General features: G+C 39.6%; 4 protein-coding genes across 5 annotated transcripts in view; all 4 read left to right on the plus strand.

Moving 5' to 3' along the window:
• The window catches only part of LOC309496094 (chymotrypsinogen A-like), a 74,120-nt gene extending 72,748 nt beyond the window's left edge, over window positions 1-1,372 (plus strand). For both annotated transcript variants that reach the window (XM_082166067.1, XM_082166066.1), the window contains 2 exons: window positions 83-127; window positions 737-1,372. In XM_082166067.1, coding sequence (XP_082022193.1) covers window positions 83-127; window positions 737-753 — 62 coding nt within the window. In that variant the 3' untranslated portion in view covers window positions 754-1,372. The remainder of the gene's footprint in view (window positions 1-82; window positions 128-736) is intronic.
• The window catches only part of LOC309496412 (uncharacterized protein), a gene marked incomplete at its 3' end in the record, with an annotated part of 153,978 nt that extends 130,766 nt beyond the window's left edge, over window positions 1-23,212 (plus strand). The window contains exons 2-11 of the mRNA XM_082166405.1: window positions 17,695-17,917; window positions 17,999-18,167; window positions 18,342-20,414; window positions 20,508-20,647; window positions 20,932-21,133; window positions 21,540-21,644; window positions 21,953-22,143; window positions 22,240-22,381; window positions 22,487-23,131; window positions 23,184-23,212. Of these exons, the coding sequence (XP_082022531.1) occupies window positions 17,909-17,917; window positions 17,999-18,167; window positions 18,342-20,414; window positions 20,508-20,647; window positions 20,932-21,133; window positions 21,540-21,644; window positions 21,953-22,143; window positions 22,240-22,381; window positions 22,487-23,131; window positions 23,184-23,212 (3,705 nt within the window). The 5' untranslated portion in view covers window positions 17,695-17,908. The remainder of the gene's footprint in view (window positions 1-17,694; window positions 17,918-17,998; window positions 18,168-18,341; window positions 20,415-20,507; window positions 20,648-20,931; window positions 21,134-21,539; window positions 21,645-21,952; window positions 22,144-22,239; window positions 22,382-22,486; window positions 23,132-23,183) is intronic.
• LOC309496874 (piggyBac transposable element-derived protein 4-like) lies at window positions 9,193-15,067 on the plus strand. Its single transcript, XM_082167024.1, has 5 exons — window positions 9,193-9,359; window positions 11,898-11,963; window positions 12,175-12,258; window positions 12,476-12,565; window positions 12,757-15,067. The coding sequence occupies exons 1-5, from the start codon at window positions 9,211-9,213 to the stop codon at window positions 14,363-14,365; spliced, it is 1,998 nt and encodes a 665-aa protein (XP_082023150.1). The 5' UTR covers window positions 9,193-9,210; the 3' UTR covers window positions 14,366-15,067.
• A 1,663-nt stretch (window positions 23,213-24,875) lies between the features above and the next one.
• LOC309496130 (uncharacterized protein) lies at window positions 24,876-27,316 on the plus strand. The gene is made up of 9 exons (XM_082166149.1): window positions 24,876-24,935; window positions 25,482-25,542; window positions 25,648-25,698; window positions 25,780-25,824; window positions 25,905-25,960; window positions 26,092-26,159; window positions 26,239-26,267; window positions 26,350-26,503; window positions 26,601-27,316. The coding sequence occupies exons 3-9, from the start codon at window positions 25,657-25,659 to the stop codon at window positions 26,810-26,812; spliced, it is 606 nt and encodes a 201-aa protein (XP_082022275.1). The 5' UTR covers window positions 24,876-24,935; window positions 25,482-25,542; window positions 25,648-25,656; the 3' UTR covers window positions 26,813-27,316.
• Window positions 27,317-27,550: the final 234 nt, after the last annotated feature.

Below are 27,550 nucleotides of genomic sequence, written 5' to 3' on the forward strand. Positions count from 1 at the left end.
TAAGTTTCTCTCACACACATTTACAGTTATACACATTTATGCAACTTCTTTGACTGATGATTGTTTATGTGTATTTAAACAGCAGACACAGGAACACGGGGCGGGAAATGGAAATGGTGCTGCTGTAGTGAGTCACGCCTCAGTAACACACACACACACACACACACTAGTCATTTCACACCAACAAGAGTGTGTTGTGGCTGTACATCAGTGTGTGTTCATATACAGCTATAACACACATCTGTGATTGTGAAACTCCTTTTATACAACAGTTCAACAGAAAAACAAAACAAAAAAAACAAGGAGTGTCCCAAAAAACTCTTATGTGTGCAACTTTCTTCCGCTACGGATTCAGGATCTTCAGGATGTTATGCAAGAACTATGGTAGCATTTTATTAGGGGAATAACAAATGATAATTATTTAAAATGATAAAAGATTTAAATTTTTAAATTAAAGACAACGTTTTCTTCTATTTAAATGTTTAGTCCTAATGAATTTTAACTTTAGTTAAATGTTAATTAAAAAGAACCTGTTGAAAAATCTATATCAGTGTCTTACATAAATTAGGAGTTAACTTACAAATGTTTTTGTTGTTAATAGCAGGGAAATTTACTTTATTGTATCCTATCTCAAAATGTGTTTTATCTGACAAAGAATGCAGTATTTTATTCTAGATTATTCAGATTTCAACGGTATGTTCCCTCACTCTCTGTTGTTTATTGTGTGTCTCTGCAGTGCGAGGTGAGGAGTAGCTCTGAAGACACACGCCAGAATGACCTGGACACACGCCAGTCACATGATTACGTCTCTTCAACTCCCAGGATTCAAGATTGCTTTTAAAGCTCTGCAATATCATTAACCAGTTCCACTGAAAACTGTTTCACAGAACTGCAATGTTTAATGAGCACTTTTCTCTGTTTTCCTGTCATCTGTTCTTCATCTTGCATAATGTTTGCCAATAAATATCAAGCATAGATCTTGTGTCTTTATTCCAACTCAAAATGGTTTTAATTTTAAATTTAGTTAGCAATCAGTTTTTTTTCTGACAAATGAGATATTTAAATGTATCATTTATCTTTTTTTACAAAATAAATGGTATCTTTACAATACGGGTGCACTTATATGCATTCATGCTTAACTAATGCACAGATAATATTGAGTTAATATTCCGCCCTCGCATGTACGACGTCTGATTTGTACAGCTAGACAGATAGTTAACAGCAATGAAGAGAAACTCCAGAAGTCTTGTTGAGGATTGATGTTTTATCTTTTGTTCTCTTTTCTTCCTCAGTTTTATTTCTCAAGTTTTTTCCCCATTTAAGTCTGTAAGACTGAAAGAGTTAACAGAAAATAAACATTACAAAAGTGTAACGTCTGTTGTCTTTTTTACACAATCAAATATAAAGTTACCCAGTAACTCAATATGGATAAACAGTAACGTTAGGCTATTCTCTATGTCAACACTTTACACAATAAACTACAGATGTTCTTACTGTATAGAAATTAAACAAACATCCTCAGCAACACCAAACTATCTGCTAGACTGTTACATGAATAATCTATATGAATCAACAGATGTAAATAAATCAACTAACGTTAATTAATCTGAGGCGAAGCGCCGCGGCTCGTTGCTGAGCAGATAAATCAGTGAGTCAGAAGACAAAAGGCTTCAATCTAGAGCAGCGGTTCCCAAACTTTTTTTCCTGCGCACCCCCTACTATGTCCCAACCGGGTTGGCGCACCCCCAATCCCCACTTAAAAAAAATAACGCAACAAAGCTTTGTTTTATCGCCATATAAAGACTCATGTTTAATCATGCGCAAATAACCAGAACACGCGTGACAATAACAACATCAACAAAGTTTCAACATAATGCAACAAAGCTACGCACAAGCTTCCACTTTTAAGAGGACGAGTGACAGACACAGGCTCAGTAACAGAAAGCACGGTTATTTTCAGCCGCGTAATTTAGTTTTCTTTAAAAACGAAATATTTTGTAACATTACACATGTGACATGTTTTAATGTCACTTTTGATCACTTTAATGCATCCTTACTGAAAAAAAATTCTGACTAACCAACACATTTTTGAACGGCAGTGTACATTCAGTTCAGGCCCGGGGTGGGTAATCGGGAGAATTCCCGGTGGGCTGCTTCACTTTTGGGCCGGTCATGATTTTTATTTTTTTTTACATTTGTCACGTTAGTTACATTAGGCTACACACGTTCCGCATTCTGACACCGCAGCGCGCAGCCTCTGCATGGATTGTACCATGTGAGGGAGTTCTCCCATCCCCTCCTATAGAGTTGGTTGTGTCCAGCCCGTCTTTTCCAAAACGTTTTCTCAGGTAGGTTACCGCGGCACCGCCGGCGCCTACCGATAGCTGGGCCGGCCCTACCGTAACGGTCCGCGTCAGGGAGGATGGATGGGAGGAAGAGGCCAGGAGGTATGGAAGCTTGTTTCCGCCACAGAATAAAACATTTTAAAAGATAATTGCGACTTTTTATCTCACAATTGCGAGTTTACATCTCGCAAAAGTCGCAATTATCTTTTAAAATGTTTTATTCTGTGGCGGAAACAAGCTTCCATACCTCCTGGCCTCTTCCTCCCATCCAGTTTACATCTCGCAATTCTGACTTTATTTCTCAGAATTGCGAGATATAAAGTCAGAATTGCGTGAAATAAAGTCGCACTCGCACTTGCGTGTTATAAAGTCAGAATTGCGAGATATAAAATCCAAATTGCGTGAAATAAAGTCGCAATTGCGTGTTATAAAGTCACAATTGCGTGTTATAAAGTCAGAATTGCAAGATATAAAGTCAGAATTGTGTGAAATAAAGTTGCAATTGCTTCTTATAAAGTCTAAGTGAATTATTATTTAACCTTTACATTATTTGTTGAACCATGGTATTAATACAAACTACACAATAGTAAGAGTTGAACTGTTGCTTCATTTATCCAATTTGGAAAAAGTGCTCATTTGGAATTCCACCATGGAAAAAGTGGGCCGGTCTTGGCCTGAAACTCCCAGGCTGAAAAGTGGCCCCACTCCGGCCCTGATTCAGTTGGTCATTATTACAATATAAACACTATCAGAGTGATCAACAAGGTATATCTTCATTTACCAGTCGAAGACGGAGCATCTTTCTGCTCTTATGTTTACTCCGTGCACTGTCAAGGGCTTCATCATATCTGTCGTGGTACCGGTCTTATCAGCAATTATTTTACCGCACATACACTGCATCGCGCGCTGTTGGCATCGAGCCTGGAGAAATGTAGCCACACTTTTGATCGACTTTTCCACATCTTTATGGTATTGTGTGTGTGTGCTCGCGGCTCATATGAGTATGTGCGCGGAGAGTTTGTGTGTGTGCTCGGGTCACATTGAGTATGTGTGCGAGTTTATGTGAATGTGTGTGCTCGCGTTTCATTAAGTATGTGCGTGGAGAGTTTGTGTGTGCGCGCGCGCGTCTCATATGAGCATGGGCGTCGGAACCATTGTATATGGGTGGGTCAAGACCCACCCACTTTTTAAGACCAATGATATTAGACCCACTCACTTTTACCGTCTCTAAATCAGCGTATATGCAGAGCCCGTCTACGGAGAGCCTGTCCACTCCCTATTAAGCCCTATTGTACCGAATTTTGGTTGTAGTACCACCAGAGTTCCACTGGGGGCGCTCGCCATGAGTGCAAAATGAATGGGAGTCAATGGGGCTAGACGGCTAAATTTGTCTCTTTCACCCGATTGCCGTTGAGAAATCTCAGATGTGATTGTAGATTTTGCAAGTTCAACATGGGTTTTAGGTCGAAAGTTGAATGAACGAGTACTTATGTCGTTTTGATTTCTTACAGGTTGAGTTGTTGTTGCCCATAACACGCTAGCATTCTGCTAATGACGTCAGCATTCTGACGTCATTGACATTTTGAAAGACTTTTTTAAATCAAATAAGTGACTCTAAAAAATCTAACACCCAGCAATGTGTAATTTCTTTGCATCTCCTTTCGAATACAACATTCAAATTACTAGACAAAAAATTATATCCTGAGAAAAGTGGATTTTGAGGGGTATACCGCCATTGACCTCCATTCATTCTGCACTCGTCCTGTGAGCGCCCTCATATGGAATCAGAGTGGAACTGCAACCAGTTCAGAAGCCGGAAGTGTAGTGAGAGTGAAACTTCTCGCCATATTAGACATTCTCTGGTATATGTCTGTTCCCTTTTCAGCGCGCTGTCAGTCAAATCCATTCAACTTGAGGAATGCCGTAATACATTAAACTCCATTCCGCGATTTAGCTACAGCATTGATTTCCACCCTGCTGCTCAAATCCATTCCACTTGGCTCACACCAAACCCTTACTTTACAGGCTAGATGAGCCCATGCGCATGTGCTGTCCTGAGCGCGAGTCTCAGGTTCCTATGGGAACTGGAGCTTCTAACAGATCGATGCAGTGACGCAATGACTTTACCAATCAGCGATTGGCTCTTTTACCTAGAAAGGCGGGAGTCGCGGGACAGTTTCTCCCATTCATAAGTAATAGAATAGACTGTCTTTCTAGTCTTTGATATCTAGCTCAGTCCGGCTGTTATTTGCTCACACACTATCACTAAACAAGCTGGTATTTGAGGTGAATGTTCATTCATAATTTGTTCGCCTGTAGCTTTTAAGGGCATCATGTAGTCTTTGTTGCAGCATTTAATAACAGTTAAGTGTTTTGGCAGCGCAGCGTTTTTTCAGTTGAGACGCTTGGTTGCTATGATATACAGAATATCAGCGGCAACTGATTTCGCAGATAATTTGTTTCATACAATGTTTATATAGTACGGATGTCATCTGGTATAGACGTATGTTCGGAGACCAGCAATATTTATTTTTTTCATCCATTTTGTTCTGTTAGCTCTGCTGGTTGATGTTGTACATAAATAATGTTGTGACAGTTGGTTGGTGTGGTATTTGTCCCGCCCCTCCTCGACTGTGATTGATCGGTTGGATAAAAAGTGACAGTGATAAGCGCTGCGTTTTTCCTAAAGTTGAACTTGAAACGCCACGCTCCGTTTGAAAACAATTGAAAAAACATGCCAGCCGCATAAAAAAAAAAAAAAAACGCTTTGGTGGACACACGGCCTTACACTATTTTCTTTTATAACCCTTACAGTTATCTGTCTTTTTTGCTAGCTAGCTATAGCTTCAGTACATCAATCAACCAGTGCAGTGTTGCAGCTCTTTGAATCCTGGTCAATGAGAGAAGCTAGTTGTTGTACCAGTGCTATGTTGATATTGATATTGATATTGATATTAAAGCTAAGGCGCCACTGGATGGTTATCCTCACTGACTAGCAACATTAAAACCAATTATAGAAGGTAATATATGATAGAACAAAGTCCTTCTGCTACTCTAAATAACCTGAACATTGTGTGTGTGTGTTTAGCCAGCCAGCCAACCATCATGGCAGAAAAAAGAAAGACAGACATCAGGACATTTTTTAGTGCACCAAAACGCAAAGTAAGAACCCTATAGCCTATTATTTCAAAGAATTAAATTGAAAATAAAAATTGTCCACAAGAAATATGAGAAAAATGCTAACATGGAAATGTTGCATTTGTCCTTAGGCAGCAGAGCAGGAGACAACAGGTAGCAGTAGTACACAAACAGATAGGCAGGCACAGACAGTGAGAGACAGGGAGTCTCAGGTAATTTTTTTTTTTTTGGTTTTTTTTTTTTGAAACATTATGAAAGGTTCTCTTTCTCAACTTAAACTGATTTGATTCTGTTGGGCAAGTTACTCAAGATATCTCCCCTCTCCCCCGAAACCAGGTGCTACCCCCTGGGGAACAGGAATTGACCCAAAACAAACTCTAAAAAAAAAAACACTCACACACCACTGTGTGTTTCTGTCAGGAATGCATTGCTTACTTTTAGATTCATCTTTGAGTAATTGATGTCATGTATTTATTATTTCTGAATTGGTTTTAATCACTTGTGTAATTGGAATGATACATTTTTACCTCACAAATAAATGTTACATCTTGATTTATTCGGAAGTATTCTGAAATCATTTTTCCTAGTAGATTAATGTGCAGTCTGGTGTTTCTGCAAATCTCTGTCCAGGATAGATCAAACCAAAGGCACTAATGAATGGAGCATGGGGGCACATCATTGAAGAGACCTTCTGATTTCTGACTATCACTGACTTAGCACGTTGCAAGCTCGCAACTATTTAAAAAAATTACACCTTTGTTATGAGTGAGCGGCCGCTTAGGGTAAAATAGTTGCACTGCACCCTCTGACTATTTCAGAACTGTCTGGTTTGTGATCGTGAGCGCACATTCACGACGTGACGTCTTAAAAAAAAGCTAAAGTAATATTGAAACTAAATTGCAATAAATTAAGTGAACTTCTCTGGAGCGCTGAAAAGACATACACACATTATCCCTTCGCCCATACCATTGGACTTTCGTCGTTAGGCCAATGGGTGGTCTTTACAAACATTTAAATAGCATTTAAGCTCATTAAAAATTTATTAGCATTACACTAATAGTTTATTATAAAGCTGTTTTATTCAGTATTCAAAATGGTATATTAAAAGTGCAAAAATAATTAAATATAAATGTTAAGACATACACAGACTTAGAAATCAAGAAAACTTTAAAAAAACTTTAATATACTATCTTGTGTAAATTACAAAATAAATTAGAGCACATTAAAAAGTACAGCAGCATATATGTCTTGAACAAAATACATTATAACAAATATCAGTGAAATGCTATGGCAGAGCTATGGCAAACACCTTTTTTCATTTCTAGGAGCCAGAGAGAGAGCCAGGGAGTGAGAAAGGAAAGGAAGAAGGCACGAGATTAGACAGGGAAGAGAGTGAGAGTCAGGATGAGGCGTATAACAAGGCAAACCAGCCTGACCCAAGAGTCATTCCAAACCAGCAACTTTTAAGTAAGACACTCAGGTTTCAGGAGAAGTGGTTCAGGGACTATCCATGGCTCCATTATTCTCCCAGTGCCAAAGGTATATTTTGTTTTTATTGCATGCAAGCCTTCAAACAACAGAGCAGCACTCTTGCCAAAAATATGGATCCAGCTTTTGTCTCAACTGGGTTTCGAAATTGGAAAAGAGCCATTGACAAATTTTCAACTCACCAGCTGAGTCAAGCTCATAAAGTGGCGATAACAACATACACACACCAAAAAAGAAGCATTGAAACACATCTATCCACAGTGAAGGAGCAGCAGCAGAGAGAGGCTAGATCATGCCTGGACAAAATAATCAAGTCAATACGTTTTCTTGCCCGCCAAGGTCTAGCTCTGCGTGGCCATGGTAATGATGAAGGGAATCTAAGGCAACTTCTGCAACTGAGAACAGAGGATGATGATGTGCTTAAAGTCTGGCTAAGAAAGCCCAACAACAATTATACCAGTGCTGAAATTCAAAATGAGATTTTGAATCTCATGGCCAACTCCATTGTTAGGGGAATTGCAAATACTGTTCAGGGGTTGCCCAACCTGCAGTTCTCCATTATAATTGATGGAACCCAGGATGTGTCGGGGGTTGAACAAGAGGCCATATGTATCCGTTATGTGGATCATAATCTTGTCCCTCATGAAGACTTTATAGGTCTATATGAGGTGTCTTCAACAACAGGAATGAATTTGGCTCAGGTGGCAACTGATGTCCTACTGCGGTTAAACTTGCCCCTGTCCTGCCTTCGAGGGCAGTCTTACGATGGAGCTGCAAACATGTCCGGCCAAAGCAAAGGAGTTCAGGCAGTGCTCCGAGAGAAGCAACCTCTTGCTTTGTATGTCCACTGGGGTCCTCATTGTGTCAATCTTGTGACTCGGACAGCCTGTGGCTCATCCCCTGTTGTGTCTGATGCACTGAATTTGGTCCACAAACTTGGCACTCTTTATCACCAGTCTGGAAAATACAAGACCATTTTTAAAGAGATTGCCCAGTCTGAAGCAGGGAGTTTCAGAACTCTAAAGCCCCTCTGTCCTACACGATGGCTTCAGAGGATGGGGTCTGTCCAGGCAGTCATAGGACAGTACGAAGAGGTATTGCTTAGTCTGGAAGAAATGGCTGCATCTGGCTCCTCTGACACCTGTACAACCGCAAGAGGACTTCTGGAGCGCTTTCAGAAGGGTCAGACTTTGCTTTGTCTTCTTCTTGCCTCTGAAGCCCTCAAAGAACTAGAGTGCCTCAACCAATCCCTTCAGAGCAAGACTGGAAGTGTCACAGGGATGCTTGCAGCAGTTGACTGTGTGAAAAAAACAGTTAAGGCGAAAAGGTCTGATGAAAGCTTCCATCGGATTTATGCAACGGCCTGTAACATGATCACTGAGCTTAGCATTGAGACCATCCAGATGCCGCATATCCGGAGACCTCCTCAGCGCTACACAGGAAATGCAGCAGTGTTCACACCAGCGTCCACCGAAGAGCACTATAGAGTAGAATACTTCAAAGTATTAGATGTTGTTGATGTACAGTTGACCATGCGCTTTGACCAGAGCAGCTTCGCTACCCTTAAAAAATTGGAAAGTGTGCTAGTCGAAGGAAAGATGGAAGATGTTGTCAGTCTTTACCCAGAAATTAACCACCACTCCTTGGAGGTACAGCTGGCAATGTTTAACCCTCTGAGGTCGAGAAACGCGCCCACGCGTTTTGCTGGATTTTTTTCACATAGCAGCAACATAAACTTAAAAAAATCCGTAATTTATGGTCATATAAATAAAATAAATACATGATTATAAACTATAGAGGGTCTTCTTTTTTTTGTGTACACTCACATTAACATCAAAACCTTGTTTTTATTTTTAAATAAATAAAATAAACAGGGTGCGCTTTCAGCTCACTCTGTCTCCGCAAAAATCTTTCTGGAACAAGTCTGGAAAACTCAGCGAATACTTATCACACAACCATGAAACATGCGTCTAAAGAAAGCTTTAAATTTCTACTTTTAAATAAAACAGTTCACATTCAAAACAAATATTCTCCTGCAATGTAATCTGTATGAAACTAAAGTGAAGTACAGTTTCTCCCGTCTCATCTAATTATCTGTAATTAGTTCACGCCCTCTCGCAGAGCGCGCTATTCATAAGATAATGTGCTGAGGTGATCTATGCAAAATAAGGTAAAAAGCCCCCTGAAATGCTTTAAAACCAGCTAGTTTAATTCACTCACTTTCCTGCGCCGTTGGAAGATGACGCGATACACCAGTGAGGAAGCCCTTCAGCTCGTCCTGGATAGTGATGAAGAGTTCACTTTTTCCTCAGAAGAAGAAGAGGACTCTGACAATGAACGTTTGTATTTTGAGGAGCGACTTGATCCAGGCGTGGATATTTCGGATGAGTAAGTCTTTTTAAATTTACTTGCATTAGTTGACAAGCTATTTTGTATAAACGTAGGCTACATATTTTACTGGTTGGACCATTTCCATACTTGTCATTCAGAGTAATTATATTTAAATGGTCTAGGCTATGCTTTATAAAGTAGGAGAGAGGCTTCATGCAGTCTGTTTTCTTTCGTTTTTAATAGTTTTGTTTAAAATAACACATTTCGAGCTTTCTATATATTTCTCTGGTATTTTAGGCAAAGCTTATGAGTTTGGGTTCATTTATGAGGCCTCCAGTTCCTGCTATTTTTAATTCTTATGTTTTAAATACAGGCATTTGGTTGATGAAACAACTATTAAAATTAAGATACAATTAATACAAAACGAAATTCACTTTAAAGAAAGGCTTTATACAAAAAATAAACTTAATGAAATGGTCAAAATCTTCTCTGCCCACTCCATTTGTCTCGCGATTGCGCATGATCTGACTCATGCTTTTCACTTTTCATATAATCAACATAAATGAAATAAAAAAAAAATAATGATTTTATTTAAACCTAAATATGAACTAAATTGTTTTATTTAATTTTAATGACTAGGCTACAACACGTAGGCCAATTAGCCTACAGTACAGGGACATTAGTTGACAAGCTATTTTAAATAAACGTAGGCTACAGATTTTACTGGTTGGACCATTTCCATACTTTCCATTCAGAGTAATTTATATTTAAATGAAGAGTGCTTGCAAATATCTATTGCAAATGTGTGTATGTGCTGAAATGTGTAAATATGCCCAGCTGATGAATTGCAAATGTGTTAATGTTTGCGTTGTGCTATCTCCGTAATGGCCTATTGACACACAATATATGCCTACAGCACGTGTCTACAATTATTTGCATCAGTTATTCATATAGACTAATGGTAATATACTTTGAAATACACTGCTCAAAAAAATTAAAGGAACACTTTGAAAACACATCAGATCTCAATGGGGAAAAATATCATGCTGGATATCTATACTAATATGGACTGGGTAATGTGTTATGAACGAAAGGATGCCACATCGTTTGATGGAAATGAAAATAATCAACCTACAGAGGATTGAATTCAAAGACACCCCGGAAATCTAAGTGAAAAAATGATGCAGCAGGCTTGTCAATTTTGCTGAAATTTCATTGCAGCAACTCAAAATGGTTCTCAGTAGTTTGTATGGCCCCCACGTGCTTGTATGCATGCCTGACAACGTCGGGACATGCTCCTACTGAGATGACGGATGGTGTCCTGGGGTATTTCCTCCCAGATTTGGACCAGCGCATCACTGAGCTCCTGGACAGTCTGAGGTGCAACCAGGTGATGTCAGATGGACCGAAACACAATGTCCCAGTGGTGTTCTATTGGATGTAGGTCAGGTGAGCGTGGTGGCCCTTCAATGGTATCATTCCTTCATCCTCGAGGAACTGCCTGCATGCTCTCGCCACATGAGGCCGGGCATTGTTGTGCACCAGGAGGAACCCAGGACCCACTGCACCAGCATAGGGTCTGACAATGGATCCAAGGATTTCATCCCGATACCTAATGGCAGTCAGGGTGCCATTGTCTAGCCTGCAGAGGTCTGTGCGTCCCTCCATGGATATGCCTCCCCAGACCCTCACTGACCCACCACCAAACCGGTCATGCTGAACGATGTTACAGGCAGCATAACATTCTCCACGGCTTCTCCAGACCCTTTCCTGTCTGTCACGTGCTCAGGGTGAACCTGCTCTCATTTGTGAAAACCACAGGGCACCAGTGGCGGACCTGCCAATTCTGGTGTTCAATGGGAAATGCCAATCGAGCTCCCTGGTGCTGGGCAGTGAGCACAGGGCCCACTAGAAGACGTCGGGCCCTCAGGCCACCCTCATGTAGTCTGTTTCTGATTGTTTGGTCAGAGACATTCACACCAGTGGCCTGCTGGAGGTCATTTTGTAGGGTTCTGGCAGTGCTCATCATGTTCCTCCTCGCACAAAGGAGCAGATACCGGTCCTGCTGATGGGTTAAGGACCTTCTACGGCCCTGTCCAGCTCTCCTAGAGTAGCTGTCTGTCTTCCTGGAATCTCCTCCATGCTCTTGAGACTGTGCTGGGAGACACAGCAAACCTTCTGGCAATGGCACGTATTGATGAGCCATCCTGAAGGAGCTGGACTGCCTGCGCAACCTCTGTAGGGTCCAGGTATCGCCTCATGCTACCAGTAGTGACACTGACCCTAGCCAAATGCAAAACTGGTGAAAAACAGTCTGAAAAGATGAGTAGGGAAAAAATGTCAGTGGCCTCCACCTGTAAAACCATTCCTGTTTTGGGGGTTGTCTCACTGTTGCCCATCTAGTGAACCTGCTGTTAATTTCATTAACACTAAAGCAGTTGAAACTGATTACCAACCCCCTCTGTTACTTAACTGACCAGATCAATATCCCAGGAGTTTAACTGACTTGATGCTATTCTCTGATTAAAAAGTGTTCCCTTTATTTTTTTGAGCAGTGTATTTATGTTATAATAGTTTTCAACTTTTTTAAAACAGGAATGCTGCATCTCCTTCATCTGCAACTCGGAGGGCGCGCAGCAACACAGTTGAACGTCAGAAAGAGTAAGTACATATTTACCCATGTTTGTGCAATTTTGTTTATATACTTATTACAATATGAGCCTGTATGAGTTTATTTATTTTTGGAGGTTGGTTGATAATGTTACATATTTTTCTTTGTGCTATCTTATCAGCATGCTAATGCCCATCAGTTGTGCATGTGCTGGAATAGTACTCTATATGATAATAATAGTTTTCAACTTTTTTTTGAAAGGAATGATGTAGGTTGCTCACTCTCACCTCTCACTGCAACTCGCACTAAGAGGGCACGCAGCAACACAGACAGAAATCAGAAGGAGTAAGTACATATTTACCCACTATTTTACAGATGTTAGACCAATTTTGTTTATATACTTGTTATGTATGCACAATATTACAATTAGTGATTGGTAATGTTAGTATAAAAGAGCTTATTTTTGTTGTTTTACCAAAATGCTGACTGTCCATCAGTTATGCATGTGCTGGCATAGTACTTTGTTCAACCTTTATTAATATTAATATTATTATTTTTATAGGAATGTGGTAGCATCACTCTCACCCTCACCTGCAACTCGCACTGGGAGGGCACGCGACAGGTGTCGTTCAGTTTTGAGAACAACTGAAAAGTAAGTACACTTATTCCCTTTCTTTCAGATATTAGTATAATTCTGTTTACATATTCTGGTTTTACATAGTCCATACAAACATTATGTGTCTGTATGGCTTTGCATCTGGCCAATGTTACTTATAATGATTGAAATGCAGTTGTTATATTTTGTGTAATAAACATGCTCACAGTTGTTTGTTTGTTTTACAGCTATAAAGGTGATGGTGATCATCAGACACCTGTTGCAAAGAGGGCCAAGACAAACATTCAGACAAGCAACAAGCAGTCTACTCTGTCATGGAAAACAGAGACTGACATTGATATGGTTCCACAGACTCTGAGATTCCTGCCTGCACGGGAACCTGGACCACAGCTGAGTCCTGCTGATGCACACACTCCTCTGAGTCTCTTCAAAATGTTTTTTTCTGAGAATGCAGTGTCAACTCTGTGCTACAACACCAATGCTCAAGCTGCTGGTGCAATTGCAAAAGGCCGCAAATATAAATGGACTGATGTCAGCATCAGCGAGATGTACAGATACATTGGGCTGCTTTTTTACATGGCCATGGTGAAGATGAGCTCCATCAGCGACTACTGGCGGCAAGACAGTCTTTTCTCTTTGCCTTTTCCTGCCACAATCATGTCCCGGGACAGATACCGCACCATTTCATGGAATGTGCACATGAGTCACCCAGATGCAGATAAAGAGAATGACAGAAAGAGGGGCACACCTGAACATGACCGGCTTTTCAGGGTCAAACCTCTCATGGACACCATACGTCATGTTTGTAAAGCCATCTATCATCCTAAAATAAACTTAGCTGTCGATGAGAGAATGGTGGCATGCAAAGCACACACAGGTATGACGCAGTACATGAAAGCCAAACCAACCAGATGGGGTTTCAAGTTGTTTGTTCTTGCAGACTCATCAAATGGATACACTTTGGACTTTTCTGTGTACACAGGAAAGAACAACTTTCCTTCAGGCCATGGACTGTCACATGATGCTGTAACATCTCTTTTGGATTGTAAAGTTTTAGGCTCTGGGTACCATGTGTACATGGACAATTTCTACACAAGCCCAAAGCTCCTCAAAGACCTGTTTGCAATGAAGTTTGGTGCATGTGGGACTTACAGGGACAACAGGAAGGATTGCCCACGTGATGCAACTAATTCACTCTCTAAAAAATCTGCCAGAGGATCCATCAGGTGGATTCGGGATGGCCCTCTTGTATTTGTGAAGTGGATGGACACACGAGAGGTGTCTGTCTGTTCCACCATTCAATCTGCTTATACAGGAGACACTGCGCAGAGGAGGGTGAAAACACAAGATGCATGGAGGACAAAGACATTTCCATGTCCTGCACCTGTGATTGCATACAACAAACACATGGGGGGTGTTGACCTGTCCGATCAACTCTTACAGTACTACACTGCACAACACAAAACAATGAAGTGGTACAGAAAGATCTTTCTACACTTCTTGGACATTGCTGCCACCAATGCTTTCCTTATCCACAAAGAGCTATGTGGTAACATGACCCATAAACAGTTCATGGAACAGCTTATTGCGGAGCTCTGTGGTGTGTCACAGAAAGTAGCACCAAAACAAACCAGTAGTGACCATGTGCCGGTTCCAGGAGCTGAGCTGGGCTCAGATGCAAAGAACATTTGCACAGTTGGTCGCAAGATCTGTGTGCTTTGCAAAGGACAGCTTGGTAAAAGGCAGGACACACCTTGGAAATGCCAGGCATGTAATGTTCACTTGTGTCTTCAGTTAAACAGGAACTGTTTTCAAGAATGGCACAAAGACATGTAACTATATTCTATCTGCCTTTATTTTAGTTTATTTTGCATTATTTTGCTTTATTTTGCTTAGAGCCCGCATCAACGGGGCATAAGCATTTACTGTGAGATACCTGCAAATTTAAAACATTTAGTTCCTCCTCATTGAGGAATTACAATAAAACAGTGAAAAACAAAACCTTTGAATCTCCTCTACTTTGTTCAGGCTGCCTCTCTTGATGGCCCATTAGTCATTGGGGGAGTGTCTGTCACACCCCTGGTCTGAATCTCATTAATATTGATTTGCGATTACCCCTCCCACGCATAAACCTCTTCTGACAAAAAAAACTGTTTTACAATGTTTAAATCAATGTATTGTTTTAAGAGAACGATCAGGCAGGATGAATTTCACATCATTTTGAAGCCAGAACTAGAAAGACAACATACATTAGTCAAGAGGCTTGTGGGCACATATTTAGAATGTGTTTTGTGGCCTTATTTCAGCAACTTTCTTTTTTTTTTTTTATATATATAACCACGCATAAACATTATTCTCTTAAAAATACAAAGATTTACAAGCATGTTGATCAGATATTATGCTAGCCCTGTTTGTGTTATATAGAGTGAATTTACACTTTTGCCATTAACATGTTTATAAATAACTGAAAAAAAAACAAATGTCAGAGCATGTCAGAACACCTCCAGGGCCCAGAAAACAGCTCAGACCTCAGAGGGTTAAACTTCAATATCCATCTAGCACCATCACTGATGCAGTAAACAGTCTCAGAGCCATGCTGCCAGAAGTCCGTGCTCTCTTCACTCAAGTAGAGTCTTTGGTTAGACTTCTTCTTGTAGTGCCATGCTCCTCAGCTGAAGCCGAACGGAGTTTCAGTGCCTTAAGAAGGCTTAAAACATGGCTCCGCTCCACCATGAGTCAACGTCGTCTGAACAGTGTGGGCGTCTGCCACATCCACCAAGACAAACTAGATCAAATTGACATAGGAGAGATTTGCCAGCTCTTTATCTCTGCAAATGATAATAGAAGGAATGTCTTTGGGGCCTTCATTTAGTCTAAAACCAATGCAATGACTTGCAAACACTTTTCAACCTAGGCTATATTTAACTGATTACAGTTTAAGGATCAGATATTTAATAAGATAATAATCCTTTATTAGTCCCACAATGTTTTTTTGTTTTTTTTTATGTTCAAAGTGATAAACTTTATTGTTTTTTGTAAAAATATGTTCAGTGTGATACATCACCTTTTCTTCTAACAAGAGTGTCTAAGTGTTTTGGAACTGACACTAATTGTTGAAGTTAAAGTTTCTTTCTTATTGATAAATTACCTTAAGTACTCAACAGTCTGTGGTCTCTGTTGTTGTATTTTTTGCTTCATAATGCACCACACATTTTCAATAGGAGACAGGTCTGGACTGCAGGCAGGCCAGCCTAGTACCCAGGGGCGCAACTACCCAGTGTCAGAGGGGTATGCAGCAACAATTTTGGCGCCCCCCCAATTTTCTTCTCAAAATCTATATTTTTGTTATTATGTTTGGTGTCACTAGTGAAAGCAGAAAAGACAAACACCCCTTTAAATCAAAATAAATTACATAGTTTTGTATAAAAAAGAATGATAAAAACAGAAGACTAGTGAAAAATATGACCAATAACCAGGGGCGATTCTAGGATTTAAAAAAAAAAAAAAGGTAACACTTTAGTTTAGGGTCTAATGCTCACTATTAACTAGTGTCATTAACATACATATTGCAGAGTTTTATAATCACTGAGGTCCCGAATGTGAGGTAGGCTAGTTAGGCGGATTCAGAGAAAATTGGGATTTCTCTGATCTACATTATGTGCATTTTAAGATGTTTTGAAAGCCAAAAAATTGTATAACAGTAGCTTTAAAACCATGTGGGCAGCTGATTATTTTTCTCTCCTCATCAGATCAGCATCACACTCTTTTTCTCTTTGTTTTTCTCTTTGCCTGTCTCTTCCCCTCCTAAAGCTGAGCTTTGACTGATATAGGCTTTTCATTTTACTCTGTCAGTGAAGAAAGTAAACATAGGGTCAACTGATAGGTTGATTTATGAATCATTTTCTCAGAATCTAGTAACTAAGTTTATTAAATTCATTCACAATATGTACACATTCATTACTGATCTTATGCCTAATTCAGGGCCTTAGACAGGGCTTTAAAATCAAAGAGGTCCTAAATTTGAGGTTGTTAGGGAGTTACATTTTTTATTTCTCTGATGTCCATTTCAAGATGTTTGAAGGGCAAAAAAAGTATAAGAAATAGCTTTAAAACCATGTTAGCGGGCAGTAGATTATTTGTCAATAACGTTACCTTCTCTCTCCTCATTTCTCTTAGTCTCCTCATCTTGCCCTGTCTCTTCCCCTCCTAAAGCTGAGCTTTTTTTATTATTATTTGCTGAAGGCTACAAATTGTACTATATTAATTCTCAATATGTACACATTCATTATTAATCTTGTGCCTAACAAGATGAAAACGGCTTTGTTAATTTTTCATATCACCTCACGATGACAGTAAACTCATTATTAGGCTACGTTACATGCGTCACTTTACATAGGCCTATTTTCAGTTCAAATTGGCAAAATTAGACAAAAGTTTATTAGTTTGCCTGATTATTTCTGTCATTCGTTTAACATTTATGACCTAAAACACTCAAATGAATATGAAATGTTTAGTTTAGCTACTTACATCTCTCGCACTTGACCGTAAACTGAAGCGTCAGTCACTCTGCTAAAATTCGCGCTCAGCAGCTTCTGTGAACATAAAGCCCGTCAACTTTTGATTTTATTGGTCATCTCAAATATTCTGACACTGACGATCAGTGACAGACCAATGAGGCTCAGATGAACACAGACATACACACACACACACACCCGGAGGGCACTCTAGCCTGTTAGTCCTCTAAAATTTTATATAACATTGAGGAAATGCAGAAATGATTTAGAAACGGACAACAGCAGCTACATATAGAAAATACCAATATGCCCCTATGCGCCGCATATAGCCTGCATATAGCGCATACCCATTTTTGCACAACTGCTAGTACCTGAACTCTTTTTACTGTGAAGCCACACTGTTGTAACATTTGCAGAATGAATCTTGGCACTGTCTTGCTGAAATAAGCAGGAATGTCTCTTAAAAAGACGTTGCCTTGATGACAGCATTATGCAAAAAAAAATTCTCATGCTATAGCCAGACAAAAGTGTCAAAACACATGTTATGAAAACGCACACTTCCAGTTGTTGCTTATTATTGGCTGAGCTGTGTTCGATGCCATTGTAATATACTTTGTAACCACACAGTTGAGAGTCGAAATAAAATGAGAGACGCGCAGCCAGTGAGACAGGGGTAGCTGCAGCTTGGAGTAATGGGCGTGGAGAGAGGTAGGGGCGTGGCAGGAGGTAGGGGCGTGGCAAGAGGTTTCTCATTGGTCAAAGGAGTTTCCTCCTGGCAACTGCGTTGGCCAATCAGCAGTAACCATAGTTATACGTCATTCCCTTTAGCTAAAAAAAATCGTCATTTCCTTTAGACGGAAAGAAGATGGCGGAGGTAATACATGTGCGATATATTTTGTGGTTCTCTTTGCTTTACATCTTTCAGCTTGGGTAATTATTTAATTGTTGTTGACAGACACATGTTACAGTGAGAAGAATTAATGAGTCCATTTGCATCGAAGACATCAGAGTCGGCGATTTATATCGATGTCCGTTCTGTGCTCTCAGTGTTTTTAGACCATGTGAATATCACAGCATACACAGTCATTTGCAAAGCCACAGACTTCGCGCGGTTCGCCATGAACGTAAGTATGAGTTCAGTTGTGATATGCATGCCTGTTATAACTTTTTAAGGTTATAGATAATAACGTGAATGTTGATGTGAACGTATCATAATTGGTAACTTATGACAAACATGTTTTGCTTTATATATTAATTTTCCTATTTTAAATTGTGTTTGATGTTTATGATTCTTTTAGATTTGATCATCTTTGACTGCCACTTGGAATGCAGACAAACCAAGCACTTTCACTGCTTCCACTGTTCAAAAACCCTAATTAAAAAGTCTGATTTTATAAAGCACATAAATATGTGCAAAGTAGTCAAACAGATGGTGCCTTTGTCTCATCAGAGTAGTGACACATCTCCAAAACCGGTCCAGTGTGCGTCTTTGTCTCCTCAGAGTAGTGACACCGCTCCAAAACCGGTCCAGTGTGCGTCTTTGTCTCCTCCCAGTAGTGACACAGCTCCAAAACCGGTCCAGTGTGCGTCTTTGTCTCCTCCCAGTAGTGACACAGCTCCAAAACCGGTCCAGTGTGCATCTTTGTCTCCTCCCAGTAGTGATACAGCTCCGAAACTGGTCCAGTGTGCGTCTTTGTCTCCTCCCAGTAGTGACACAGCTTCAAAGATGGTCCAGTGTGCGTCTTTGTCTCCTCAGAGTAGTGACACAGCTCCAAACATGGTCCAGTGTGCGTCTTTGTCTCCTCCCAGTAGTGACACAGCTCCAAACATGGTCCAGTGTGCGTCTTTGTCTCCTCCCAGTAGTGACACAGCTCCAAAGATGGTCCAGTGTGCGTCTTTGTCTCCTCCCAGTAATGACACAGCTCCAAAACCGGTCCAGTGTGCGTCTTTGTCTCCTCCCAGTAGTGACACAGCTGCAAAGATGGTCCAGTGTGCGTCTTTGTCTCCTCCCAGTAGTGACACAGCTGCAAAGATGGTCCAGTGTGTGTCTTTGTCTCCTCCCAGTAGTGACACAGCTGCAAAGATGGTCCAGTGTGCGTCCTTGTCTCCTCCCAGTAGTGACACAGCTTCAAAACCGGTCCAGTGTGCGTCTTTGTCTCCTCCCAGTAGTGACACAGCTCCAAAACCGGTCCAGTGTGCATCTTTGTCTCCTCCCAGTAGTGACACAGCTCCAAAGATGGTCCAGTCAGTTAGTTTTCCTGCTCAAAGTGACGACACCGCTCCGCAAGTGACCAAAACGGTGTCTTTTGCACCTCTTTGTGATGCCACCGATAAAACCCGATTGAAATATGTACGTAGAAAACAGGGGCAAAGATTATGTTGTCCCCACTGTAATCTGTGCGTTTTAAAAAAAAACCTCAAGAAACATATACAAAGGGCACACTTGAATATTGAACCTGATATCACTGCACAGTCTCACCTTCAAAGTCAGTGTATTGACCCAAAAAATTCAGTTTTTGCTGTTGCAAAATCGTCTAAAGGCCCTTGTATACCCATTCACGTTATCAAAAAAACATGGGGCATTTCACACAAGGTGACTTGTGAACTTGATGTCTGCAATTCTGTAATGGATTTTAAAAAAAGAAGTGGAATGCGATCTTGTCAGTGTACACACTTAAAATCAGTGGATTACTGCAGATCTGATGCTGGAAATGTTGTCCTGCATGAAGAGGCTTTAAGAGAAATGGTACAGCACAAATGGTTTTCAGAGGAACGCAAAAGACAGTGCTTAAATGCTCAGAAAAAAGCTGAAGAACAAAATGTGTGTTTTGCATCCTATGTGACTCTTGGTGGTCCATCCTATATGCACTATGTGTCAGTTTTTGAGCCAAAAGTTTCATTCTATAACCGATTGGGAAGAATCATGGTTGTTTATAATGCAAAAAACAACACATGGCATTGCCCTTGTACTCGGCCAAGACGCTCCTGTATACACAAGGCTGTGTGCAAATGGTATCTTTTCCAAACCAACAGAAAAATGTTCCAAAGAGTGAAGAGCACAGAGGTGGAATTGACCTGTAAGACTCCTGTGTCCACTGGCAATGGACTTTCTGATTCAGAAAAAGACTATACTGAGAACATTTTGTACCCTCCAAAAAATGAGGACCTCAAGAAAATGGTGCAGTATATCTTTACAAAGAAAACAATACCTTCTTCCTTACCCATCTCAGCAACCAATTTAGATGAAAAGGAATTCCCAAAAGTTTTGGTTCCAGATGAAATGCACTGTTCATCGTGTTCAGAACCCCTTAGTGATCCTTTGCTCATCTCTAATAAAGCTAAAATTGTCACAACAGTTGGAATAATTGAAGGTTGGTACTTGGTATTTATTTGTTAGTAGTAAATTCTTACTTCAAAAATGTGTGTTAAGATTAGCTGCTTATTTTGTTTGTTTTTGTTTTTAGGTGTTGAAACCTATTGCAAGACATGCCCAGTGTGTGGACTTGCATATCGCTATCAAGAATGGAGTACTGGTGTGCATAACTATGATGACCACATCATACTCAGTTTGAAATTTTGTCTTATGCTTCGGAGTTTTTTGCAGGTATTGTGGATTGCTTTATTTATTGCAGGTTGTCCAAACTCAGTCCTGAAGGGCTGCTGTCCTGCAGTTTAGCTCCAACTTTTCTTAACACACTTGCCAGGAAGTGTTTTGTATTCCTAGTAAGAACCTGATCATCAGCTGGACCAGACTTTATTAATTACCGGTAGGTTTGGAGCTAAACTCTGCAGGACAGTGGCCGTTCAGGAGCAGGATTGGACACCCCTGCTTTACAGTGTTTAATGTTATTGTCACAACAATGTCAATACCTAATTTTTCCTCTTTAGTCTCACACCGCTGTTGAAAGAGTCTGTAAAGCACTTTCAATATCCAATGGAGTGGTTTACCCAAGTAAAACGGTGCTTTGTGCTTATTTGCACTTTGAAGCATTAACTGATCACAACTACCAGTTTTCCTGCTTAAAGTGTGGATTCCATCCCTCTGTTGTTATCATGGATGCTCATCGAAAAGCAGCTTTTAGCATGCCAGGTATGATACAGATCTAATTAGAATTTGAAATATCCTGACTTGCATGTAACTTATTAGAATCAATCATCAATTGAAGTTTTGAGTTGAGCTGTCTTTTATTCATCAAATAATCCTGAAAAAGTATCACAGGTTATACAAAATATTTCCCATTCTGTCATAATAAATTACATTTAGTTCATGTGACACTGATGACTAACACTGAAATAATAATGAAATAAAAATAAATGACTGACACCGAAATCATTTTTGATGGTATATTAAAATAGAATGCCATAATTTTAAATTGGAATTTCTGCTCCAATAAATGCAGACTTGATGATCATAAGAGACTTCCTTCAAATCATTAAAAATAGTGATGTTTTATAAGTTTTGACTTGGCATTGTATTTGTAATTTTATTTTGTTAGTCAGTGAAATAGAAGAACCTCCAGCAAACTTTGATGGACAGGTGGATGTGGAGGCTTTTTGGAATTCACTGCGATTGGAGATTATTGCAAGAGGTCTTGTGGAGAGTAAGTTATTTTATTCATTTGGATCAAAGTACTACACAGACACAGGTATTTGTTTTATCTGGTATTATGCCTAAACTTTTACACTGGGAGACATTACACATGGATGCAACATGCACACACACAAATTAGAAAAAACATCCCAGAAACACCTGCTATGAGTGTACCCCATGACATGATCTATTATTACATATTAATTCATTTATATTTATGTATAACTTTATTTTGTTGTTAAACTTTAGAAATAAAAGTGGAGTTATCACTGGCAACAACATTATGACTTGTTTTTTTGTTTTGTTTTGTTTTTGCAGCTGGAAACCCCAATCCTTTTGCAGTCAAACCAAGTTATCACCTTTGGGCGCCCTGGATTGGACCGAATACTAGGAAGTCTGGCTCTGTCTTGAATACAGAATGGGAGAAAGTACATTCATCAAATCCTAATCCTGCATCTGAAGTTCCAGTAACTGAGGAAAGGCTTATTGATGAGCTGATGTCACTGAAGGTGTAGTGTTGTTTTGTTTGCCTTTTTGTAACAGTATTCTATTATCATTGTTTATTTCTAATAAATTCTGAGTTTTTTTGTTGTTTTAATTCATAGGTGGCTGCTGTCCGACAGTTATGTGCATCATGTGGGTTAGATAACAAGGGATCAAAGATGGACCTCATAATGAGACTGAGGAGTGAAATGCAAAACAGATCATCATATGACAAAATTTTTCAAAAGGTTTGGGGTGCATCAGGTTTGTATGCACAGATATATCTTAATTTATAATAGAAAACACACAATTCTTTATTTTTTTACTTTAAGTGCTGCAATCATTAATTTGAAACAATCTATCACTTAGGTGGCTGGGCAGTTGTTATGTGCCCCTGCGGTGTCGTTAACAGCATTAAAGTCCTGGTAAGAGCTGAAAGTCCAAGGGACTTCGCTGACATGTTGCTGTCCTGGAAACACCTTCCCAACATATCCATTTATGACTTTGCAAGAGGACTTTCCACTCATGCAAATCTCCGCAATCCAAACATGATTCCCTTCAGCCCACACGAGGGTCGGCTTTTGGAGCCAAATGATGCCAATATTGCAGCAGCAGAAGAGGGAAGACTTAAGATTTCATTGGAATGGCTCAAAGAGAAGAAAATGCCTGCTGATGTGAATGGGCATCCATTAACTGGTTCATCTGATCACTATGTACTTTCTGACAGATTCCATGAAAACAACACAAAGGATCCCCGTGATAAACTTCGTAAAATACAGCTTGTGCCTGAGTTGGCTGGAAGAGTTAATTCTCAGTGTGCGGAGCAGTTGTTTTCTCAAATGAGAAAAAACAATTACTTCCTAAATGTTATGAAGCCAACAAATCACTTGTTTCTTATGCGAAACCTGCTGCACCACTACAACGTTGCGATTAACACTAGGTTTACAGAACAGCTTACCAAGGCTTTTTGTTGCAGTCAGGTTGTCCTGGATGAGCATGGCCAAGCACTTGCAGGTAAACGTAATTTTTCATAATGCAATTTAATGTCATTATTTGTCTTTTCCAGAAATGTTATTTGACACTGGGGTTAATTGACACTCGCATGCTTTATTGCATGCGAGCATGCAAATCACCTTTTCTTCGCTGAATGGTTGCTCCCAGCCAGTCTTGTTGGGCATTACATCCTTCAGCCCTGTCACAGACGCCTTGTCTGTACTTGGCTCATCATCCATTTCGACTGTGCTTTTACTTAAAGTCCCTTAATGTGGATTTCTGTCTAGATATGCAATAAACGTTTGGCAAGAGAAAACCTCAAAAAGGTTAATTATAGATCAAATAAGACAGAAACACACCCGTTCACCGGTCATTTTCCTCAGCTGTAGGCAAAGGCAAGTTTCAAATCAGTGCTTCTCCTGGGAGACTAGCGCTAAATTAGCCTATAGTTTAGCGCCATCTACTGTTTTAGAGGAGGAAGTTGCTCAACTGCATTTGTGAGAAAATCTGCCTGGACGCATTTGTGAGAAAATCTGCCAGGACACATTTGTGAGAAAATCTGCCTGCACGCATTTGTGAGAAAATCTGCCTGCACGCATTTGTGACCTTTGTGCTTGCACATTGCTTTCTGTTTGTTTGCGATGATTTCCTTTGCAAAGCGGATCGAGTTTGTTTGCGAGTCGAGTTTTCCTTTGCAAAGTAGATTGAGTTTGTTTGCAAAATGCTGGATTTGTTTGTTAAATTATGGCACATATTTCGCTCCATAGTTATTCCCTTAACTAAGACGAGTTGATGCATACCTCTCTCGTCTCAGTGCGTGCACTTAAAGGGATAGTTCACCCAAAAATGAAAATGCTGTCATCATTTACTCTCCCTCAAGTTGTTCCAAACCTGTATGACTTTCTTTCTTCTGCTGAACACAAAAGAAGACATTTTGAAGAAAGTCAGTAACCAAACGACTGATGAAGTCGTTGACTTCACCCCATTGACTTCCATAGTAGGAAAAAAAAATACTATGGAAGTCAATGGGGACCAGCAACTGTTTAATTACCAAACTTCTTTAAAATATCATCTTTTGTGTTCAGGAGAAGAAAGTCATACAGGTTTGGAACAACTTGAGGGTGAGTAAATGATGACAATTTTCATTTTTGGGTGTACTATCCCTTTAATCGCTCTAGCGCACGGCGACACTTTGATAGCACTTCGACTCGGCGCAGTAAAAAGTCACGCTTGTAAAATCCTCTCCCTCTCACTTCTGTCATTAGAACCAACGTGACTTTTTACTGCGCCGAGTCAAAGTGCTTCCAACTTCAAGTGCTATTCCACCATACATTATAGTTATCCTTTTTACCCGCTTAGAAAAGCGCCACGTTTCTTTTTGTCACCATACTTGGTCGGTCGTGTAACTACTCGTGTAACTGTATTTAAATAGGGAAAACGCTTATGTGTTTGGTCACTTCTAACTTCATCTCTGTTTGGTCCCTAATGAATGAACTGGGCTAAGTTAAGTGCTATCGAAGTGTCACTGCGCGCCTGAGCGATTGAGTGCACGCACTGAGATGAGAGAGGTATGCATCAACTCGTCTTAGTTAAGGGAATAACATAGTTTAATATGAAAAAACGGTGAAGTATCCCTTTAAGCTGATGAAGGCTCAAGTAGCCTCAAACATTTTGTAATGTATGTTGATAGTGTCCAAAAAGATTTCACAGAGCAAAATAAACAATGTGCATCATTTTGTATTATATTTATTTTTGATAGGTTGATGCTTCTACAAAAGACTGCATTCTATTTCCATCTTGGATCAAGTCACACTGGATGCTTTGTGTAAGTCATGAAGACATTTTTATCCATGTCAAATTGATTTCTGTATTGTGTTTTTTTAACAACCATTTTCAGATTTTGCGCCCAAAGCTGAAACAGGTGTTTTTTCTTGATTCACTCTGCGCGAGTGGTCTGAGTGATGGAAGATACAGTCAAGTGTACAGGTCTTTTACATAGCTCAGTAGTTCATGTTCAGAAGTTCCAGTTGAACAGTTCTTGTTCAAATGTTCTCAGCTGCTGTATGGTGGTTCAGTTCTAAACCATTCAGCATTTTTCTTTTTTTCTTCATTTGTGACGTTCTTGTGTTAATGTCTGATGTGAATTATATGAGGTCATTTAAGTTTATTAACGTTGAAAGTACCAAAACACTAATAACCAATCAACAGTAAGGGGCGTACACAATCAAAATGGGGGACTGTTGTATAGTGTGTTCATAAGTTTAGCAGCAGTGTTATAAAGATAGGGGTGAGATACCTTTTGAATAGGGGGCGTGTTTTGTTGATTTTGAATTTTAACATAATTTCTCGATTTCTAAAAATCACTTAATAGGAGGGTTGCTCAGACTGTCATTCCTGGCCATTGGACTGAGATCTCCTGTAAGGATCTTCCAGTAAGTTTTTGAATCATCACTTATTCTTCTAGCACAATTAAATTAATTGCTTTCTTGCTTACTTGCTTTTTTCCATTTCTTGATTTGCTTGCAAACCTTATCCAGGAGATTCCAATGCAGCATTTCTCCAATAATTGTGGAGTCTTTGTGCTCATGGTGAGTTTTTATATGACAGTAACATCAGTTTAATTTAGAAACCAAATAAAAAAGTCTAAACAAGTAGCCTTTGAATTTCAGTATGGCCTGTACATTTCTCTGGGGGTGGCTTTTGACTTTTCTGAGGTGAGTCTTCAGATCTTTGTTCTACACATTTTTTTTGCAAGCCAGTATAAAAACAGAATTTTAAACATTGTTTTTTTAAGGCTAATATGTCAAGAATAAGGAAATGGTGGTGTGTACTGCTACTTGAAGACTCGGGGTAAATTCTAATTCTAATAAATTTAAAGTAATGACATTTTAGCATTTTGTAATCTCTCTCTCTCTCTCTCTCTCTCTCTCTCTCTCTCTCTCTCTCTCTCTCTCTCTCTCTCTCTCTCTCTCTCTCTCTAGGTCTCCTACAGATCGAAAAAGGCACAGAAAAGATGCTGAGGTTGAAGGCTCATGTGAAGTCAAAACTGGTATGGTAAACAGTTTGAAATATAACATGTAAAAAAAAAAAAAAAAGGCCAGTGAAAATTCCTTCTTTTTTTTTTTCAGCCATGGACCCAACAGGAGGCCTTGCTGATGTACTGCTGAATATTATTTCTTTAAAAAAAAATTGGAGTCATGTAATATTTTAAAATAGTTTTTCCATATTTGTATTTCCAGCTACCACCAGAGGTGCTCAGTCACATTCTTCTTGATGTTGTTTATGAAGAAGGAGACAAAGCCTTTCACACTCTGTCACTAGTGTGCAAAAAGTTTAATGAAACTGTCCACCATCCAGGTTTTCTTAAAAAAGCTCACTTTGCCTGGCTGGACAGTATGTATAAGTATTACTTTATGAAATGAACAAGTTAAGCTAATATATTAAATTCATTTTTTTGCATTACAAATTCATTTTTTCTTTTGTCTTGAAGGTATCGTTGACTGGAAGTCAGTCAATCCGGATGTGAGGAAAGAATACAGGGTGGAGTTTAAGCTCACCAGATGTGATGCCTGTGGATTCCTCTACAAAAACACCACTGGATATTGCGGCAGTGGAAAGAAGGGGGTCTTCACTGCGTTCTATTCAGACAAAGAGTTTGATGGCTTCTGTTCTATGGACTGCTACTACAGTATGAATCAGTAAAGGAATGAGTTCAGTTCTATAGACTGCTACTACTGTACAGTATGAGTCAGTAAAGGAATGAGTTCAGTTCTATAGACTGCTACTACTGTACAGTATGAGTCAGTAAAGGAATGAGTTCAGTTCTATAGACTGCTACTACTGTACAGTATGAGTCAGTAAAGGAATGAGTTCAGTTCTATAGACTGCTACTACTGTACTGTATGAATCAGTAAAGGAATGAGTTCAGTTCTATAGACTGCTACTACTGTACAGTATGAGTCAGTAAAGGAATGAGTTCAGTTCTATAGACTGCTACTACTGTACAGTATGAGTCAGTAAAGGAATGAGTTCAGTTCTATAGACTGCTACTACTGTACTGTATGAATCAGTAAAGGAATGAGTTCAGTTCTATAGACTGCTACTACTGTACAGTATGAGTCAGTAAAGGAATGAGTTCAGTTCTATAGACTGCTACTACTGTACAGTATGAGTCAGTAAAGGAATGAGTTCAGTTCTATAGACTGCTACTACTGTACAGTATGAGTCAGTAAAGGAATGAGTTCAGTTCTATAGACTGCTACTACTGTACAGTATGAGTCAGTAAAGGAATGAGTTCAGTTCTATAGACTGCTACTACTGTACAGTATGAGTCAGTAAAGGAATGAGTTCAGTTCTATAGACTGCTACTACTGTACAGTATGAGTCAGTAAAGGAATGAGTTCAGTTCTATAGACTGCTACTACTGTACAGTATGAGTCA

This window comes from Leuciscus leuciscus (assembly GCF_965113295.1).
Source record: "Leuciscus leuciscus genome assembly, chromosome: 4".
Lineage (NCBI taxonomy): Eukaryota > Metazoa > Chordata > Actinopteri > Cypriniformes > Leuciscidae > Leuciscus > Leuciscus leuciscus.

Coding starts and splice junctions, on each gene's coding strand:
- LOC309496874 (XM_082167024.1), top strand. CDS start 9,211: ATGACGCGATACACCAGTGAGGAAGCCCTTCAGCTCGTCCTGGATAGT. Junction 9,360..11,897: donor GGCGTGGATATTTCGGATGA/GTAAGTCTTTTT, acceptor TTTTTAAAACAG/GAATGCTGCATCTCCTTCAT. Junction 12,259..12,475: donor ACAGACAGAAATCAGAAGGA/GTAAGTACATAT, acceptor TTATTTTTATAG/GAATGTGGTAGCATCACTCT.
- LOC309496130 (XM_082166149.1), top strand. CDS start 25,657: ATGCAGCATTTCTCCAATAATTGTGGAGTCTTTGTGCTCATG. Junction 25,699..25,779: donor GTGGAGTCTTTGTGCTCATG/GTGAGTTTTTAT, acceptor TTTGAATTTCAG/TATGGCCTGTACATTTCTCT. Junction 25,825..25,904: donor TGGCTTTTGACTTTTCTGAG/GTGAGTCTTCAG, acceptor TGTTTTTTTAAG/GCTAATATGTCAAGAATAAG.